This window comes from Triturus cristatus, chromosome 3_2 (assembly GCF_964204655.1).
Source record: "Triturus cristatus chromosome 3_2, aTriCri1.1, whole genome shotgun sequence".
Taxonomy (NCBI): domain Eukaryota; kingdom Metazoa; phylum Chordata; class Amphibia; order Caudata; family Salamandridae; genus Triturus; species Triturus cristatus.
The window spans coordinates 582,261,727-582,283,088 of record NC_140584.1 but is presented as its reverse complement, the minus strand read 5'-3'; the positions used below and the strand labels follow the sequence as shown (position 1 = coordinate 582,283,088).

The 21,362-nt window shown below is 44.8% G+C and overlaps 1 protein-coding gene across 5 annotated transcripts in view; it reads left to right on the top strand.

Moving 5' to 3' along the window:
- Window positions 1-21,362, top strand: part of MACF1 (microtubule actin crosslinking factor 1) — a 1,146,281-nt gene that overhangs the window by 382,393 nt on the left and 742,526 nt on the right. For all 5 annotated transcript variants that reach the window (XM_085648361.1, XM_085648360.1, XM_085648359.1 and 2 more), the window contains 5 exons: window positions 12,301-12,479; window positions 12,980-13,118; window positions 15,185-15,378; window positions 17,939-18,101; window positions 19,043-19,126. In XM_085648361.1, coding sequence (XP_085504487.1) covers window positions 12,301-12,479; window positions 12,980-13,118; window positions 15,185-15,378; window positions 17,939-18,101; window positions 19,043-19,126 — 759 coding nt within the window. The remainder of the gene's footprint in view (window positions 1-12,300; window positions 12,480-12,979; window positions 13,119-15,184; window positions 15,379-17,938; window positions 18,102-19,042; window positions 19,127-21,362) is intronic.

Below are 21,362 nucleotides of genomic sequence, written 5' to 3'. Positions count from 1 at the left end.
AGCTCATATTATTGGCCTCACACCATCACTCTCTGTGGTATGTGGAGAGGCCAAAGTTTGGAGGTGCATGTAGTCTTGACACCTCTAGGACCCATTGACAGGCACTGTGCGAAACTAGCACTGCATTCTGCCTCAACTCCAGAGCTCTCAATCAGGTCCCGACATAAAAATGCTCCCACAACTTCTTTTCAAGACACCTGAATGCAACTCAGTTCACAGTATGCACTGTACAAACCATATGCTGGATAACAAAAAAATACCTATTCACATCATCTGGAAAAGCCAATCCTCTTAAGAAACTCATGATGAAATGCAATGTGAAGCATCCATATACCTCAATGTATTTATTTTTAAATGGACTTTTAATGGGGTGACAGAAGCCATGAAGCAGCGCACCAATCACAGTGCTGCTCATAACAAAAGCTGAAGTCAAGGGGCAATAAGTCCTCTTTTTCTTGGAGTATCCTGGCTGGGAGCCTCACACCTAGATGCAATGGAGGGGAAACAAAGGCTCACATCTCATCAATTCACAGGTACTTAAGGGAGAAATGCTTTTTACTTTGCTCAGTCCCTGGAGAGAGAGAGGGGAGAGAGAAGAGGGAGAAGGAGAGAGGAGAGGGGGAGGGGGAACGGGAGGTGGAAGGAGAGGGGGAGGGGGAGAGATAGGGGGAGGGGGAGAGAGGGGGGAGGGAGAGGGAGAGGCTACCTCTGATGAGGCGTCAAAGCACTTTTCGGGGAGTAGCACGCTACTCCTGAACCCAAATTGGGAAATATATGTTCATTTGAGTGGTGGACATGTGAGTCTGTTAGTTGAATAGGATAATGGAGGGATGGAAGAGTCTAGAAAGTGTTATTTAGGAGATCATAGCAGTAAGATGAGAATTGTGAGGTGTAAAAGGAAAGATGGAGGTGGGACGAGTCTCTAGAAAAGGATTAGGGAAATCACAGTAGTAAAATGAGGTTTGGGATACATGAGGTATGGATTCAGAAACAGTTGTTTGGGAGACCATAGAAGTAAAATAAGATTTCCTTAAAGTAAATATATTGAAAACAACACCAAAACATACTGCAACTAATTACGCTTTCAAAGTCTCTGCCCGTCCTAAAACCCATAAGTTGTTTTAAAAATAAACTGAATGAAAGAAATTCAACACTGGAATTTACCTGCTTTTACGCTGTGAACAGAATTAAATGTACCCGATGTTAAACCGACCCATGTGCATAAACCAATTGTGACAGCTTAATTTGACAACCGTTGAACCAACTCAATTGTGCACAAAATAAACTGGTCATTGATTACCATTTTTAAACCCCGCAAGTGACGCGAATTCATTCAAACCATGTAGTTTAAATTAAACACGTGACTCTAAAGGCTATACAAAACATAAAAAACGACAAATCCAAATCATAAAAAAAGGAAAGAAATATTCAGACACGCCCTGTACATCATACACATTATTCAAACAAACCTGTGCTGTGATATGATGTTAGCATAAAATTCCACTAATAGCAATTGTACACACTAAAATACTGAATAAATATGATGAAAAGTAATGATAAATGCCAATAAGAAATATTTAACAACCAAACTTCGTTCAAATGTTGACCTTGACATGAACAAAAACAGTACTCTGTAAATCACTGTTCAAAGCTTTGATGTAAACATAACTCCTGCTGATGGACTAAGTGCAACCCAGTATTTCCAAGAGGCCTCCGAGATGGCATTTTCCTTGTTTATTCCCTCTTCTCTTCCAGAGAATGTAAGGATGTCAGATGTTTTGGTCTCCCTAGTATTTACACAAATTACAATTTAAATACTACTATTTTGTTTTATTTCTTTTATAGCGCTTGAGAACTACAGTAGTGGTAAAGTGCTATAAAAGAAAAAGCGAAATAGTGGTATTTAAAATATTTGTGTACGTGTGATGTAAAGTGCCACTACTCATCCCGATGCAGGGTATCAGAACGCCTTACATCACACCACAACCTTTTCATGAACATTTGCTGAGTGATCTTTATCTTGCGAGGAGCAGTGAGTGGAACAACGGAAGCCCACTCGTAAATCACGCCAGGAGTAGAAAACGGGTTTTTTTTTTTAAACAGACGTGCTCTGCAAATCATACGTGGGGCAATGCAGATTGTGTGGCCTTGTAAATATATTTAGTGATTGTGAAAGCGCGTCATGCTTTGAGAATGCGCAGCTATTTTGTGACTTTTTAAATATATCAGTGTTCATGAACGTGAGACAGCAGCGCTGTCTCAAAGCATGGCGCGCACTTTCATGATCTTTAAGATACTTACAAGGCCTTGCAATAATTAGTTTCACATGTCCCGCAGCCACGCTCCAATTGCTAAGTAGAATGCAGCAAGTGGCATGCCAGAGCCACTTGCTGCTGAACTTGTTGTGACCCTCTGCCCAGGATCGCTGCCACTACTACTGTCATATCCCTACAAAAGGCGGCAACTGTTTTTTTTCGCGCTGCTCGCGTCTTTAGGTCTCGCCTGAGCCAGCGCTTTAGCGCTGCTCTGGCGAGAGCTAAAGAAAACTGGGATTTGGAAGTGCAAACAAGTGCTTTTCAGGCCCCCAACTACAGTGCATGTGCGCCGGGCGCGCGCACCATTTGGCAGCCTGCGTGTACATTTTGCGGGCACTTTGATGTTCTCAGTGAGCCGCGCGGCCACTGCGAACATCAAAGCGCCCGCGAAATGATTACTTTAACTTTAGCGGTAACGTTCGCACCTACTTGGCAGACTGGTTCTCTGTTGCTCTTTCCTCCTCTGCTCTCTCTCCTCAGAGTCCGTCCCTCCCCCTGTTGCAGCAGCTGGCATTACACGGGGAGGGTGGCTCTTCGTGCCTACCCAAAAACAAGCATTGGCATAGCCAATAGGTCTCGCTTTTGGGACCTTATAAGTATTTAGTTATGCAACTGTTGCATAGTTAAACACTTATAAAGTCCCAAAAGCGAGACCTATTGGCTATGTCAATGCTGTTAAAGCTGCAGCGCAAAACGGTCTCTGTGTGATGGATTGCACAGTGAAGTGCGCGCGCTTTACAGGAGACACTGCGCGCTTGTGGTAGCCCTGGGGGGTGCGCGCGCAGCCTCCAGGGAACACTGGTTGTAACATGTGCTGCTATAGATCACATGTTCTGCAAACTCCTGCAATCCAGTGATGTGCGCAGATGTTTGCAAATTGGTTTCCTTTGAAGACATCTTTGGTCTTAAAATATTTTGTGACTCTTTTCTTCAGTATGTGGAGAAGGAGGCATTGTAAAATTCCTTTTCAGAGGAAAATCACATCCCTTTTTGGCAAGGCTCATTTAATGGTGTTTTTCCGCACAGACTTTACCCCTTGCAGTCTACTTATGAATGACTTACACATGAGAATACAGTATAGTCATACACACGTACAGATCCTCAGGCTCAGAGTAATATGCTGTTTGTTTTGATTGTTGAGTAAAGAAAGGGTCCTCATGGCGGAGTCGAGGCTCTATATCTCCTTGGCCTTTTTTCAAAAGATAGGCTTAAGAAATATTTGAGAAAGCGGTATTTCTATTTTTAAAAGACGTTCTGGGATCCTGAGGTAAAATATTAGTTAAAGATTTAGATGACAATCCCATAAGGGATACCTAGGTGCTTTCTCTGTAAATGGCTCTTAATTTCAGCATAAATACTCAGTATGATGTCTTGCAGACTTCAAAAGCCCCATCAACACTGCATTTGATATTTTTGAAGTGGAATGCAAAAGGGCTATTTCTGAGTGCGTGCGTGTGTGTGTTTATCACAGACCACAGGGGCAGTCGCTCTTTGTAGTAATGGTTCAGCTTCGCTTTCCATTGAAAATGAATTTTTTGAATTGCCTATAACTTTGGCCCACATAGATTCATCTACTCCAACATTGGCAATTATTTGGTGTATGCAACTAAAGCCTAGTATGCTAATTGTTGTGTAGTCCCAGGCAGCAGGAAAAAGTTCAAATGATGCGAGTGTGGCAAGATGTCTTTCCCCGTTTTAGCTACCACAGGCAATTTTAATTAGTGCTACATCAAAAACCTCTGAAAAGATTTATGCTAAACTTGGCTTGAGTGTAAAACTTAACTCGGAAGGCATGCTTGTTCTTTGGTACTTTTTTGAGCTATTATTTGAAAAAGCTAGGCTTGAAAGATTAGCTCTTTTTTCTGGTCACCGTTTGATGAATATGCATGAATTTTGACAGATACTTAACATGTTGAGCATATTCTTTGTATTTACAAATATGAACAGATCCATCAAGTGGTGGAGGTAACCCAAAGTGGGTGATGGGAAAGGGGGTGGGCAACATTTTTTAAAATTACTAATGCATTTGGCACAGTGTGACAAAACAGCTTACAAAAATTGGTAGAAGTTTCAGGTTTTGTATAGATCCAGGAGGGTGGGGGCAAAGGTTAGAGGAATGAGGTTCAAAACATTTTTGATTTGCTTATACCTTTGGCACCGTTTGATGACTATGCATGACTTTTGGTAAAAACTTAATGTGTTGCTCTTACTCTTGAGATTTTCAAATTCATGCAGATACATCAAGTGGTGGGTGGGCAGTTAAAAAAAGAGAGGCGGCAGAAAGTGTTAATTTATTAGTAACTTTAGCACTGTGCGACAAATCTTCACGTTTGGCAGAAGATTGTAACATTTAGCTTTCTGTTGTTGTGACACGTTTTGTGCCAATCTGTTCAACATAGGGAGCAAGGTCAAAGAGCCAGGCAATACAATTATCGTTTGTGTATCACTTTGGCGCTGTTTGCGGACCCTTTATGAAGCATGACAGACAATTAGCAAGTTACACCCAGTACTGTTGTTTTAGGTTTTGCGCAGAGCTAAAACAAAATCATCAAATTAAAAAGGGTGAGTGGGTGTCAGACCTTTTTTGATTTGAAAATAAGTTTGCTAATGAACAAGTGAGCCGCACTAACTTTCTTTAGCTTACTCTCATTTCAGTTTCATTCAGGTCAAATCAGGTGTATGCCGTGCATCAGAAAATGCTCTAGATATTTACTAACAAGAACATGTTTTGCTCTTGGTAGACAGGCTTTATCATTTTTATTTTTTATAACTACGGTGCATCGTCAAAGTGGTGTACCACGCTTGGGGAAGTAGAGTGAAATATTGTGTGCATAGTTTGTTGTATACTGTAACTGGCAAATTTCATGGCTTTTTGCACTGTTTGCTGAACCATAACTAACCTTTAACTGTGCCTATTGGTGTGTGTCTATACACACACACACATACATATAAAAAGCACACGTAAAGGTTAGTTTTGGTTCACATACATGCACACTATGGAAAGTCGGATAATGACACCCCCTCACCCCAAACCGCCCCCCCCACACACACACACACACACTATGGAAAGTCAGATCTAACTCTGCCAGAGTAAAGTATATATATAGGAGTCTAGCTTTTTCCAGGTTCACCCCACCTTTTGATGACTTTTTTAGGTACTGGTGTAATGACTCTGCACAATGAGCACTGACGCTTAATCTATGTGCTTTGACCCAGAACAAAAGCCTGTCCGGGAAGAGTGTGTGACATCCCCTCTCACAGGATGACCTGCTGGTTAGCCTCCTTGTGCCAGTGAGCCTCAATGAAGTCTGCCGCCTTTGGAATGCAAATCTGGCTTCCCTCAAAGGAGAGTAAGCCACCCCCCTGCTCAGAGCCCCCTTGGCACCTGGACAGGTGGGAAAATTAGCTAGTCAGGCGTGCCACCTCCAGGCTAGTACCACCCCTAAGGTGGGCTACTGTCAGGTGGACACAATTTCTCAGAAGTAGCCATCTTTGTGAAGGCATACTTGGGAATTCTGGTACAGGGTTATGCCCACTTCCCTCAGGCAGTGGTCCTATAGGGGTGTAGTGACCCCAAGGGTCAGTAGCCCATTGGCTACCATCCTAATGCCCCTAAATTCTGTATTTAAGGGAGTCCTTAGTACCAGAGAAGCAGATCCTGACGAAGGAGGAACGAAAAGATGTGTAAGCAGAGAGAGCAGCTGACCTGTCTGCCATTCTCTGCCTAATCTGCGCCAAAGTTGACTTGTCTTGCAGCTGTGTGCTTCCAGAACCCTGGGAGGACTGAGTGCCTTCAATAAAGACGCCTGCACACACCCCCCCTGACCGCAACTGCTCCCAGTAAGAAAACACAAAGTCTAAAAACACCTTTGAATCTGTCGCCCCTGGGCCCAGGTGTTGCTATGTACCCCAGCATTGCCAGTCTTGAACCTCCCTGTTGGTTCACCACTACTGGTCTCCCAGTCAGATCCTGCAGGCTCTTTTTACAGTGACCGATCTCAATAAAAATGTATTGGGTACCCGACGCTGTTTTGCACCCTGCACTTGGCTTCCCTTGTGTTGCTGGTGGTGTACTGCTGGTGCAGCCTTAGACCTTGCCCATCATTCACCTTAACTCCTAGAAATTGGTCCTGTAAGTCGATGAGCTGTACCTGTTTGTAGAAGTTGTTCTTCCTTCCATAGGATAATATTACAGAATTAAAAAATTGCCTTGTGTCCTCTTGGTGAACTAAAAAGAATTTATATTTTAAAATGTTCTTACCTGAGTGATTTTTCTCTGATGACTAAACATATATAAATATACTTGCTATTTTTGTACATTGCTGTGAATCTCTTTCTTGAGTTGTGTTGTCATTTATTAATCATTGTGTATATTTGCAAATGTGTTGCCCTCCTCTCGACCACATTACCCCCTATCAGAGCACTTTGGGATTGCCTAGGAAGCCGTGTCCCCTGGACTCTTTACATGGTATATCAGATTTTTGATATATCACATAAAGCACCAGTTTTCCTACAGGCTGTAACGGGTTCCTCTCCTGAAACCACGAATAGAGCAGCTAGGCTGATGAGGCTTGCGAGTTGGGGCAGATATCCCAAGGAGTGTGCTGTAGCCCATCTCTCGTTGACCCACTCGAAGGCGTAGCCTGCCATGTCTCCAAACAGGCAAGTCCCATCAAATACCATGTCCATGAGGGATGACTGGACATAGGCTAAAAAATGGTGGAATGCAGCCAGGTGTGGCGGCGAATGGCAACATTGGTGGTGTCCAAGCCAAACGAATCGTGAACCTGGCAGCATCCCAGCCTTTCTGAATAACTTGTGCAAGGACAGTTCAGAGGTCTCTGAAGCCACCTTGGAGAACTTAAGCCACCGAGTCCAAAAGGGCATGGAAATAGCGTCCCAGCATGCAGCTGGAGGTGTCAACATGTTTAGGCTCTCTCGGGCGTAGTAGTTGGAAACGTGTTGGGATTAGGCATACAGACAGGTTTTCGCACCACCAAACTCAGGGAAGGGGTGCTGACAGCAAAGTGGGATCTCCCAGGGCGATGGTGTCACGCAATCTGGCAGATGACTGGTGGGCCAGAGCAAGGTTTTGCTTATGCCCATAAAAAAGGTGTCTGTTAGAGAGTTGTTAAATTGCAGGAGGGGCCCAGAAGATGTTTGCCCGTCTGGAGACCTTCAGTCAATACGGATGTCTTAACCTCCAAGGTGGGGAACTGGAGGTCAAGGACTTGAGCTGCCCTACGCATCACCATGGCATAGGAAGAGGATTTCTCTGTGGCTGGTAGGGGGTAAGAGGAGGCCCATTTCAGTGGAGGTATCGGGACCACTAGCCTTCTACAAGTCATCATATCAATTGAATTCGTGAAAGGGCTGAGCAAGCTCATCACCCACATTATATTAATTTGTCTGTGCCAAAAAGATAATATAAGTGTGAAGGTGGAGGTGCAAGCTGTGTTGCGTAAGATTGAAACGGCGCCAACTCAGATTCAGGTAGAACTATTGGAAACTCCTTGTCCGGCATCGATGTATTGGGTATCTGCTTCGAATTCTCAGGGATCGGAGTGGACTGCTGCGCTGTGGGGGAAGGTGGGTATCCGTGCTGAAGCCAGTGGCGTCGGGATGGACTTGGAGTGTCCAGCTGGCACCAAGGCTGAACCCATTGATGGTACTTCAGGTGGGGGGCTCTTGTTTCCTTGGGGCCCGAAGGCACATCAAAAGGAATAGGTAAAGAGCCAAAGAGATAGAGCATGACTGTGCGGAGCTCTTCAATCTGTTATGGGGTGGTGATGGTTACTGAAACTGTTGCAGGACTGGCTCTTAAATCGGGAGACTCCGGGAGCGAAATCAGAAGTCATAGCTCGTGCTAGGCGCAAGCGAGGGGTGAGAGGAGTTGAGTCCTGCTTAGATTTCTTATGCTTCTTTTTAACGTACAGGACGATTTGGATTGCGATGAAGACTAGCTTCATGAGCGGCTTCGTAGACTCCTGGACTGGGATAGGGACCGAATCAGGGACTTGGTCCACTACTTAGAGCGGGGTCAGTGAGGAATCTTCATATGCATGGCGATATAAAGATTCGCTCCGCAGTCCTGGATGCCCTTCGGATTCAGTGACGTGCAGTCAACGCAGTCCTTGGAGTTGTGACTTGAACCCAGACATTATAGGCACACCTGATGAGGCTCTGTCACAGACCTTTGCTTGCGAGAGTCCCTACAGGGCATAAAATGTGTTGTTTTAGTGAGAGGGATCCAATTCACGCTATAGAAATAGGTTTAGTAGAAAAATAAAGGTAAAAAGTATTTTGGAGACTTGTGGAAATTCCGGTCCGTGACAGGAGACATGGAAAGAAAGGAACTAAAGTCAGCCCACAGGAGTAGTGGGCACTGCATGTTATTTCTGGAGGGTAACGGCTTCAGTGCCGAACCGCACAATGCCACTCTCCGGCATGCATAGGTACTGCTGAAAAGTTTCTCGATCCAGTCTGATGCCTGGGGATATTCTAAAGGTAAGGAATCTGTGTCTAGACGTCTCTATCATAAGCTTTTAGAATCCAAGATGCAGCCCAAAGTTCTGGTTCTGCCCTTCACCAATTTATCTTCACTGATAGTGTACTGCATATCATTGAAATTTAGTTAGAAGGCAAAAGTGACAGGGTTGTTAGTGTCCAGGCAGCTGTTAAAATTTTATAGAGATTTATGAACGCAAGAGAATTTTTCGCATCAAAACCACAACTGACAGGGCCAAGGGTCTTTGTGTTACTTATTCATAACTAACACTTCCAGTTTTATGGTATTTATCTTTTTAACAGTTCCGTCTGTATATATCTACTTATATTTATTTTTATCTGTATGTATCCAGCTTCACTTCAGGTTTGTTTAAAAAAACTGAGCTGAAACTAGTATATTTCACTGCTAAATGAACATGCATACTTCAATGCTTGATTGGTCTCCATGCTATGAATGCACAAATATGATAAATGAATAGATATATATAAAAACATGGACGTTTTAATATAAACCTTGCGCACAACTACAGCTGTTTATGCCTCATTAGGAGACTTTCTCTTTCTGTAACTACCTTTACTTGCCAATCTGCACAAATATTGGCTTGTCAACCATGACTATCACCATTTATAATCACTCAAAGGGCAACGTAATATCTCTCTTTATACCTATTTAAAAAAAATAAAGAAACAGAATTAGAGGTATTTCTGTCTGTATTTATGTGTAAATTCAGTAAAAAAAAAAACTGAGAGCGTTTTTCTGAAAACAATGAAGAGCTGTCATTTTCTGAGGTCTGTTGTAAAGTAAATCTAGGGGTCTTTCTCTTCTGTTACCCCTCACACATAGCCTAAGTTAATTTGGAGTGAGACAGAATTACTTGAGGCAAGCCGGACTAGATACCCTTTGACTAGAACACACTCTGGAGTTTACAACAGGACCGTCTCATGTAAACTTGTAAAATGAATCCTGTCTAGTTAGTGGCTAGAGCTGTAACAAGGACATTGCTTCTATAATTCATACTAACGATACTGGTGGTTTCATGGATCTGCATGGTGAATGCTCCAGCACATGCATCTTTTATAGCTCGTTAGGGGACATGTTATCCAATTCTTTATGGACTTTAAGAACACAAATACATTTGTTTGTTCACAAAAATAGATTATGTATGAGAAGGAGTGTTTGGGGCTTAACGCACACTGGGATCCTGAGCGAGGTCTCTGGGGCCCAGATAAAGATTACTGGGACTGGAGAGAAATCACTGGTGGCAGAGTGAATTCTTTGAGGTTGAGAAAGGTCACTGGAGACGAGGCATTCAACAAAAAACAAGAGGGAACCGGGGGCAAAAGAGGTCCAGCACACAAGCCCTAAGGTATGAACTGTGAAAACAAGAGGTATGCTGTTCCTATAGAGGGAGGGGAAGTGTGGTCCTGACTGAGGGGGCACAGGCAGGGAATGCTCCTGTAAGGAGTAAGAGCCTTCATTCCCGAAGGATGTCATGCTTCATCATCGGGCGGCTCCTCGTTGGGCCGGCGCTTCAATGCTCATCGGGCCCCGCAGGGGGGCTCTTTGCCGGACATCTTTTACCTGTGATCTTGGTCGATGATGAAGAGGGTGTGTGTGTGGTATGGGAGGTGTATATACAAATATGACGAGAGTGTGGGGAGCATGCGAGCTAAAAATAACTCTGAGAACCAGCTGAACCAACTTTAATTAGCGGGTTCCATGTTATGATTAAAAACCTTCGATATTTGCAAGAGAAGGTTATAATCTTATCAAGCATTTATTAAGTAAGGATGTGCTCTACATGTTTCATGCCCTCTAGCGTCTGTAAGGTTGTGGCATTTCTTGAGGACCAATAAACCCCTCTATCTACTCATTGAGGGGTAGTTCATATTTGAATGTAGAAATAAGTAACCATACCCTCACCAAATTACACCAACCGTAACGGTGTCCCTCGGGGTAATGCCCCGAAATGGGCAGGAGAAAGGAGCCGAACACCCCGGTGTGAGATACTCGGATGGTAGATCTGTCGCTACTCGCGTACAGTGACGGCTAGGTGGGACGCGACTCCATTGAGCGTCCCGGCACACCAGTGTTCGGCTAAGATCACATGTAAAAGATCTCTAGCAAAGAGCCCCCCAGCGGTGCCCGTTGGGCATTGCAGCGCCGGCCCAACGAGGAGCTGCCCGGTGATGAAGCATGACATCCTTCGGGATCTGTGAGGGCTATTGCTCCTTATAGGAATATTCCCCACATGTGCCCCCTCGGGCAGGACCACACCTCTCCTTTATAGGAACAGTATACCTCCTGTTTTCACAGATGAGGTATTCAACACCAGGGCCTCAATAGATAGAGGGGTACTTGGGTCCAGATTACTGCACTTGACCTGAGGGAGGTTAGTAGCCTTGGTGTCTAGAGAGAATGCAGAGAAGGACCAGAGAGAATGTCATTGAGGAAACATGAAGGGCCATTGTGTCTGGAAAGTGCTAGAGAGAGCAGCAGGACCCTGAACCTTAGAGAACAAGTCCCAGTGTCCAGAGAAAGGTTCCTTAACAATACATAGTACGTTCTGGTGCCACAGAGAGTGACCTGTTGTCAAGAGAAGAGCACTGGCATCCAGACAGAGGGTCCTGGTTTCCAGATAGCAGCCTATTGGGGGCCAAATAGAGTACTAGGGGTCCAGAAGGGCACTGATGGTAAACATAAGCCTTTTGGGATAGATCTAGCTCCTTTGGGACCAGAGAGAGAGCACAACTGGTGTCACAGGGAAGTCACTGTAGGGCTGAGGCAATGCTATTAGGTACCTCAGAGAGAGCACAGGAGGTTACACGGGACAGGGGGTCAAATAAGACACTGGAGTCCAGAGAATGGAGCATTTGCATCCAGGTGGTTGATCTCCGTTGTGGTCAGTGAGAGGGTAGAGGGTCCTGCTGTCTAGAAAGAGGAAGGGGCCAGATAGTCAGAGAGGAAAACAGAGCACTTGCATTCGAGAAAGCGAGCTAGGACTGACTAGAGGCTTCAGAGAGAACTCCAGTTCTTTTGTCTGGGGATAATTGCAGAGTGAGGGCCCACCACAAGAAAAATTACAGTTATGGCAAAGAGGGGGCGCTGAGTGAGAGAAATGGCACAGGGGATCTGGGAGAATGTATTGGTGGTCATACAAATGTCACTGAGTTCCGGACAGAGAGGAATTTGGCATCTGTAGAAAGGGCCAGGTGTCTAGAGGGGGGGGGGGGACAGTGATCCAACTTGAGTCTGCCTAGAGAGCAGGAGGGCAGAGAGTGAGGGCCGTATTTTCAGTGTATTTGTGGCTTTAAATGCTTTGTGGAATGTTACTTTGTCTTAATCTTGTTCTGTAGCTCAGTGTCCCCGTGCTGCTGTGTCCCTCATCTATATATCATAATAGATTGCTCCTTTAGAACCTTTAATGGGTTTATGTCTGACTCTGATGTTTTCTCTCTCTCTTTTCCACTCACTCAGCGTGTGCAGGAGGAATTGCAAAGACTCCAGTCTGACCTTGGTGATGTCTCCCAGCGTTGTGTCCTCTTTTTCAAGCTGTCCCCTTCAGGCTCCAGTGTCCCCAAACTGCGCTCAGAGCTTGATCTAGTGGTGGAGAAAATGGACACAGTGTATGGCCTGTCATCAGTGTACCTGAACAAGTAAGTTAATTCTTGGGAAGTTCCAGGGGAGGCTGGTGGATGAGGGTTGTGCAGAGATTGAAAGCTATAAACAGCCAACAGCGTCCACACATAAGTAAGGATCTGGGCCTGTCCCTACAACTCTGTGTGGGCAAAGGGATGAGTAAATGAACACTATATCTTGGCTGTCATTTGTCTGCCTGATCTGGTTGGTAAGGTGCAAGATCCCTTATGAGTTCTGTTTGACAGAAGGTGGCCAATGCTTTTGATGGGCATGATGGACACATCATGTTGCGTATAATCATTTTCTCTGGTTAAGTGCTCTTATGGTAGGTGTTGGGGACACAAGTGAGTGGTGTTACTAGTGGAAGAATAGATGCAGTGGTCAGGCTGCACTAAAAGTACTCGAACCTTGAATGGGAAAGCAAGAGGGCAGATTGCCCCTCTCCCAATTTCTCGGGTATCTGTTAATGCATATCTGTCTGAACACAGTTCATTCTTTTCCCTTATATCCTATCAAGGCTCAAGACTGTAGATGTTGTCCTGCGTAGCATCCAGGGAGCCGAGGCCCTGGTGAAAGGGTTTGAGGTCAGATTGAGCCAAGAAGATGCTGTCCCTGCAGATATCACAGCAATCGGATCCCAGACTGCGATACTACAGGTAAAGTGCATTGTCAGAGAGCTCTTAATGCATCGCACAGTAATAACACCGTGCAGCAGGTATATATATGCTGTGTGTTCAATCTCTGTTTTATCAGATTGGATTTGATGTTGAGTTATGTCTTTGTGTACTTGTGCAGCTCATTCTTGCCTCCTGTTGCAGAGTCTTTCTGTTCCTTTTGCAAGGATCAACTTGTGTACTTGTACAGATGTCTCCCTGTCTCAATGTTTACGGGTCTGAAGCTTGCACTGTTTTATTCCACCTCCTTGTGCTGGTTTTCTTGATCCTTGTGCGGTGGTTTACTTGCTCAGTTTGCGGTGGAGTACCATCTCTTTTTGCTGGATCAATCCGGATCCTTGTGGTATCCTCTTGAAACACTCTTCAATGGTCACCGAACCTCTGTATAGGTGTCTAGTGTCCCCTGGAAGTTTGAGCTGCTGCCTTCTGGCTCTGTTTTCAAGGGTCGTCCTGAACCTTGTGTGATGTCACCCAGTTGCTACTGTTCAGAACCCCCAACTTCTTGTGCTCGGGTCTACCAGCTCTTTTTTCATGAGTCTCCTGGCTTCTTTTGCTGGCCTTTTCAGTCTATTTTTTCAGGGTTCCCAGTCACCTTGATTGGAAATCTCCATGCTACCTTTGGAAAAGTCTCATTGTCTCTTGTATTTGGTTCTGTAGGCTTCTTGTGCTGAACAATCCAGTTCCCTTAGTTGGCCTTTTCTAGCTCCATGAGATGTTCTCTCTTGACTCCATTTGTTGGCTTCTCGCAGTTCCCTGCGTAGGCCTCTCCCTTTTCCTTGTGTTGACCCCTCCCAGTTTCCTTTGTTTGCCTCTCCCAATCCTCTGCATTGAACTCTCCTGCATCCCTGCTCTCGTCTCTCCTGGCTCCTTTAGTTGTCAACCTGCTCCTTGCTCTGACCCCACTATCTGCATAGGCTTTTCCCAGTGCTTGTGTCTCCTGGCATTTTTCCCTGATCTCGCCTGGCGCTGGTTTCTCCTAGCTCCTTGCACTAGTCTTTTCTTAAATAAATCTCTTTCAGCTCTTTGCATGGTCTCTCTTGGACCATATGCTGTTCTTTCCTGCCTCCTTTCGGTAGTCTTGCAGCCCCTTTTGCTGGTCTCTCCAGACTCCTTGCTATGTCCTCTTCCAGCTCCCCTGTGTTGGCCTCTCTCAGCTTCTTGCACTCATCTATCTCTGCTCCTTGCACTCATCTATCTCTGCTCCTTGCACTCTGCTAGCATGGCTTCTTATGTTGGTCTCTCGCCTGCTTGTGCTCAGCTCCTTGTTGGTTGAGGTCTCTCAGCTTTATTAGCTAAGATCTCCAGGTTCCTTGTGCCGAGTCCTTCTGGCTCCTTGGGCTGATCCCTCCCGGCTCCATGTTCTGAACCCTCCCTGCGCTGAGCCCTCCCAGCTCCATGGCTGGAGCGCTTGCCTTCTTGGCCGAAGTTCTCCAGGCTGCTTGGTCTGAGCTTTCTCACCTCCTTAGAGCTTTGTTAGCTCCTAGCAAAGAGTTCTTGCAACTGGTTGGGGTGTCCCGGTTTTCTGGACAGGTCTCTGACTCACAGAGTTCTTCCTGCTCCATCTGAAGTGGTCTGAACACACCTTATGAAGGGGCTTCTACGCCTGTTGTGAATTGGTCTCTATATTGCTTGTGAAGGGTACTCAAGCTTTTTGAGAAGGTGTCTCCAGGAGCTGAGATCTCCAAACTCTTCATGGGGTATCACCAAGCTTCCTGTGACGATGTCTTCTGGTGTAGCTCCCTTCTGGTTCCTTGAGTAGCTGCTTCCTTGCGTAGCTGTCTGTTGGTATAAGTGTCTCTAGGATTCTGGTATAGTAATTTACAGGCTCGTTTTGTGAGACTCTCCAAACTCCTTTTGCAAGAGTTTCCTACCTTCTTGTGCAACAGCATCCAGCTGCTTGTGCAAGGGTTTGCTTCTTGCCTAGTATTTGTTTCTGGTGTTTCTGATGTGACCGCTGCATCCTTGCACTTATTTATTGTTTGATTTTGATAGTCTACTTTTACTCTTGCTCTCTTTCATACATGCTCCTCTGCATCCTCTTCGTGCAGCAATGGCAGGAGGAGATGCAAGAAAAAGATGCTGTGTTCACCTCACTGCAGCAGGAAGTTTCCAGAGTGAAGGATGTTACAGAGCAGCTGCAGAGGATGAACCACGAACGCAGCCCAGATGTGGAGCGTCATCAGGAGAAGGTGGCTCAGCTGCAGGAACGTTGGAACAATGTCCACAGCCAAGTGGAATTACGGTGAGCACACTACTTTCATCAACTTAGAGGCTTTGAAATCAAATTAGTGGATGGTCCTAGTTGGACAGCATTTTGCAGCAGGTTTCTGTTATTGCTTTTAACATGAATTTCCTCTAAGGTGCTCAATAATTGATTTATGCTTCATGTTAAGTTGAATCCAGCCTAAATTGTGAGTGATGTTGGAGACATTTCTAAAGTCAGATGCCAATTAAAGCCTAGTGACCAGGTTAGGAGTCCAATAGAGGTGGCTGCAGCTGTGAAAGGACTCAGCTACTACATTTGCTGGAGTTTCATCTGCTCTCAGTGCCCGTAACTTGAATTAAATGACCCATGATGAACGGGCTACCACGCAAAGGTGAATCTGGATTCCTAATGGTTTGGTTTCAGGAAATCATCAGGGGTTTTTCACCAAAATACTATGTCATAGAGGAATAGGAGAGAGTGGTCAACCAGCTGAATCTATTTTGTAATAACACAGATTAAATATTGTATTTAAAAATAACAAAGTTCCGCTATTGTCCCAAAGAATATCCAAAAATTTGAAAAGGATGACATTTAAATAACTAAATTATTTAACTTGTAGCCATTATGAAAATATTTACCCCGCAATAAGCGGGTGCTTCCCTCTCCTTCCCCAATGACACATTACCACACAGAATTTTTAAATACTGACTCTGTGAAAGGTTATTGGCTGTCCAAAGCCCAACACTCCTGTAGATGTCCTGCAAGTTCCTCATGGACCTTCCCCTAACTGTTCTGTCCGAATCTTAACATGTTCCTCAGACACTACCTAATATTTGCCTGAGCCTTACCTCTCTTCCCTTGATCACCCACCTGGCCCAATCCTTACTACAGTTCCCCAATGCTTTCTTTTTAACAGTCTTAAATGTATTTTAAAAAGTTTATAATTTCTTTTCTTTCCTCTGAAGCGACATCATGTTTAGAAATATTAATATATTTTAAGAATTATTTTTTTAATATAATGTTGAGTTCAAATTTATTGCTGTGAATCTTTACAGGCTGTATCAACATGGTATGTTTGTGGCACATCTAAAAGCACCTGTCCAGGACTGGACTGACCTTACAACAAACAGGGAATATCCGTATACAATATTTCATAGGAGCTATGTATTTTCAAAAACCCAGACAACCTTTACTTCTTAAGGTGAAATCAGATATTCACATAAATCAGAGCATGTTGCCTCCTTCGTTTTTTTTCCGATCCCGCAGTTGCTACCAGAAATGTCCTTTTCAAGACGAGGACTGAAAGGGACTCTCAGGCACGTTATAGCTGAGGCAAAAGGGATTTGAAATTGGATTCCTTGTTTCATTTTCCAGAAACTGGTTAGAGAGGAAGCACAGCAATGCCAGAAGAAAAAAGAAATGTGCTTAACCCCCCAGTCTGACCTTCCAGTGCTAAAGGGCAGTGCAGTCCCATTCATAAGGAAGCTCATTTTAAAGCTCATAAGGCATTCGGATCATTACTTGTGACTGCCCAGTTTAATTCGCTCTTCTGGTATCCTTGGAGGCAGGCAAGTTATTCACAGATTCAGGACGATTCCCGCAATGGTGAATAGGGTTATTTGGTTAGGGTAGGCAATAGTAATTTCTTTGCCCCTTCATATTGTTCACTAATATATACGGATAATTAACAGGATAACAAGCTCGCCTGGCAATAAATCATAAAGTAACCAGAGTGATTTTTAACTTCTTGTGGTTTTGTGAAAGGCATGCAGGGAAGGAATTAAAAGCAAGAGTAGCCGTACATTCTGCAATGGTCACAGCTTTGTGGCGAATTTCCCCCTACTGGTTATGTGTCTCACTACAATTTGGAACTTGGATATATTTACTAAACATTTCAGTGTGTTCATAGACACAGGAAAGGTTCACAGAAAGCACCAGCAGCACTTGCAAACTCATTTAGTTATCTATCTTTAACCCACCTACTCTCCTAGAAACCTCAGGGCATAGATCACGCTCTGGCTAGTCAAGCTGCAAACCGCTGTGGACAGAGAAGCGGCTTTCAGGCTCTCTCTGAGGGCCTGAAAGCTGCTTCTCGTTGCACAGGCATGTATGTGATTTTATAAGTTTCATGTCGCTAATACTTTTAAAATAAATTTGCAGCTTGACTTGCTGCTAGAGAGTGATCTATTACCCTTGAGGCTTCTATGAGAGTTTGCGTCAGAAGCAGACATTTTTTATTAACATGCACTTGTTCATGATAACTATTGCAAAATAATGACATCTGGTGATTATGCCCACAGTTAGGGCATTTAAATCACTGGTCTATTATCAAGCGAAAGTCACATCACAGTTTCTCCCATGGAAACAGCTGCAGTCACAAAGCTTTATACCAAATACCCAGAGTACTTTCCTGACTCTACCTCTAGATGGTAGAATATGCATAGAATGTGATGCAAAGCCATTATTACTGTTAAATAAATGTTTTAATATCCGCAATGGAGATCCAGGAATACAGGTAGCTTTTCTTATGATTACAGGGCTTTCGTAAAACTCTTGCTTCCTAAGTTGGCTACTTACTCATTGCATTATCTTTCAGCCAATCGGAGCTTGAGAGCATTCAAAACGTACTCAAAGATTTCAGAGGCAGTCACGGGGCTTTGATTAGTTGGATTGAGGCAACCACCTCTCAGCAGGAGCAGATGAAACCAGGAAAGAGTCAGGACTCCAGAGTGCTCTCTGAACAGCTCAGCCAACAAACGGTAAGATGGGTGAAGGGCCAGCTCTGGGGAAATAAAAGGGAGCCTGGCGCACAGATAATAAGCACAAAAGAGGAGGAAGAAGGTAGTTGAGTCTAGGTAGTACAGAGAGTATAACAGAGGGGCAACTCTAGAGAAAGTACTGTAGGGCATAGCACATACAAGCTGGATATTTAGGTTGTGCATCTTTGCAGAAAATAGGGCAGAGAGAAAGAGCAATACAGATCACAGAAAACGAGATTTCAAGAAGGACAGTTACTAAAAATATCTGAGGGTCACTGGGGCACACAGTGTAAGCCCAGGAGAGGAGGCAAATGTGGATTAAGGCTATTGGTGCCTGTTGCACACATAGTGAACATGGGATAATAGGTGAGGCCTGCACACAAAGGCTGAGCACAGGTGAGGTGATCATGTACAGTATAGATAATGTTAGTCTATGACATATAGAGTGAGATAAGGAGTGGGCACAAGCCTGGAAAAGGACAGAGGGGCTTGGGCATATGGTATGACCACATGAAAGCACAGAGAAAATACATCACTAAAGAAGGTGTTAAGTCCTTGGGCACACAGACTATGCATAGGGAGGGGCAGCAAATCTGAGGTGAGGTTTGGAGGGCTGCACACTGACTGAGCTAACACTGCTGCTTTTGAGGGAATGGAAAGGCACAGGCAAAAAAGAAGGGAAGTGGTTTTAGGGGCAAACATTTCAGGGGCAGCACAAGAAGGCAACTTTTGAGAGGGTTTGCTGGAGCCCAGAGTGAGTTGCTAGCATTCCCTTGAGACGTGATGTTTGGATGACCAAGTGCATTATAAGTAAAGGTTTGTTGGAATGGGAGATATGTAGAAGGAATTAGCTGGCCAGCAGAAGTGGCATAATCCGAATTGTAGCAGGATGTCCTGAGCTGGAAATAATACTGTTATCCTTTGTTTTGTATTTTCCTAAGGCATTGGTTGCAGAAATTGAGAGGAATCAGGCACAGCTGGATGAATGTCAGCGAATCTCTCAGCAGTACTCGTCTAGTGTGAAGGTATAGACACTGTGTCCTAATGTCCATGTAATATACAGCTATTAGCTTGTGTTCCTGTAGATAAATAGGCTTTGTATACTCTCCTGCCTTCTAGTGCTGGGCTCAACGTTTGAAAGTTGTTTTTATTCGAAAAAGTCTTTTGAGTCACGAGGTATAGTGATTCTTCCCTTAGCTGGCAACACACATGGATATCAACTCCATGTTGAGTATTTTTTTCCTGCCATCTGTTTTCGATGTGTACCGATGGGTTTCTATATTCGGCACTCGTAGCCCTTACCTTTAGGTCCACTTTGTCATTCTTCGACACCGGTAACAATGGAAAACATTCCAGACGATGACCATTCTGTTTTCTTTTTAGTAGATGCCGACCTTCTGGGCCTCGGGCGCCTCACCCTGTAAGTTTCGTTTACGAGAAGGCATCAACCATAATGGAAAGAGTGCCCTTTAAATATTATACTCGGTTCCACTCCAAATTCCCGTGGACAGGTCACCTTCAGGGCTACAATCAGTCACTCCCCAGACCACAACAGTACCATGTGCGTGGCCTGTCTCACCTTTTGGTCCAAAAAGACTCTTTGATTCAGAGATGTGTTGAGGTGGGCCCATCGAAGGATGCAGAGACAGTAGTTGTAATATACCCCAGTATCTTTGGGTAGCAGGGTGTCACGGCAGAGGAGGAAGAAGCAGCAGGATTTAAGAGCCCAAAGATCATGTACAGGCCCGAAGCTGAAAGGACCTTCATCTTCGGGACTGAAACCTGCCTCTCTGCTGAAACCTCTAATGACGCTGATACAGTCTTTAAGATTTCTTCCCCTACTGGCAGGAAATCACAGCAAGTGGGTGCGAGGCATAGTTCAGCACGGTTACTGCCTAGAATTTCCCACAACCACCCAACATCTCCTCACTCCTGTGCAAATATTTTCTGAACAGCGAACACCTCCTATAAGGAGAGGTGCAAGTGCTCGTTCAAAAGGGCGCCATTGAGCCTGTGCCCACCCACCAACAGAGCACGGGAGGTTATTCACAATATTTCCTTATCCCCAAAAATGACGGCTCTCATATATCCTTTACGGTCCTCAGGCCCCGCAATAGATATTTTCATTACCACATGGTGATACTACAGGATCTCGTCCCTCTACTCCAACAAGGAGACTACTAGGCGGCGTTAGATTTAAAGGATGCCTACTTCAGGATTCCCATCCATCCTGCCCACTCACACTACCTGCATTTCCTGGTATGTGGTGGGCATTATCAGTTGAAGGTGCTCACCTTCGGCGTCCCCATTGCCGCAAGAGTTTTCGCTAAGTGCCTGGAATTGGTGGCTGCCCACTCGAGGAGGGGAGAAGGGGAGCGCATCCTTGTGTTTGTCTACCTCGAAGATTGACCGATCAAGATTGCAAGCAGCCAGCAGTGCCTACAGCACATATAATGGACCATCTAACTTATTTAAAATCTTGGGTTCACTAAGACGTGGCCAGGCCCCAACTCCAACCCTTCTTAGGAACAGTTGTAAATGCAGTCACAGGTGAGACCTACCCAAGTTCTTAAAGGGTCATGTCCTTTGGCCAGCCTGCATCTCTTTTTCAGCCACAACATTACTTCACAGTAAGAACTGTAATAAGCCTCTTGGGCATGATGGCCTTGTGCATCACCTCATACCCAATGCCCGGCTACACATGTGCCTGTTGCAACAGTGCCACTCAGCAAAATAGTCATAAGTGGAGGGCCAGATGGAAAATATAGTGTTGGTAACGGCCAGCACCCATTTCTACGTGCAGTGGTGGAACAACAACAACTTGTTGCACAGCATGCCTTTGCTGGGCTACATTCTGCAAGTCACCATTACCACGGATGCCTCCCAAGCTGGATGGGATGCTCACATTGACCACAATAAAGTGCAAGGTGTGTGGACTCCATTGCAGTAGAGCCATCACATCAACTATCTCACACTCCAGGTGCGGTGCCCTCTTTCTGCATGGGTGCACCCATTTTTTGCTGCACTAATGATGTACTTTGACTGAATATGCCCTGGGCTCCTGTGAGAAAGTGCCATCTTTCTTGCATGGTATGCCCCCACTTTTTGCTGAATTGCTGAATGTACTTTGACTGAGTGTGCCCTGGACTCCTGCCAAACAGGTGCCCAGGGCCTATGTTCCTTCCCTAAAACACGAAACCCAAATTGGCAAACCCTGGCCACATGTCAGCCCCTGGTAAATGGTACCCTAGGTACCCAGAG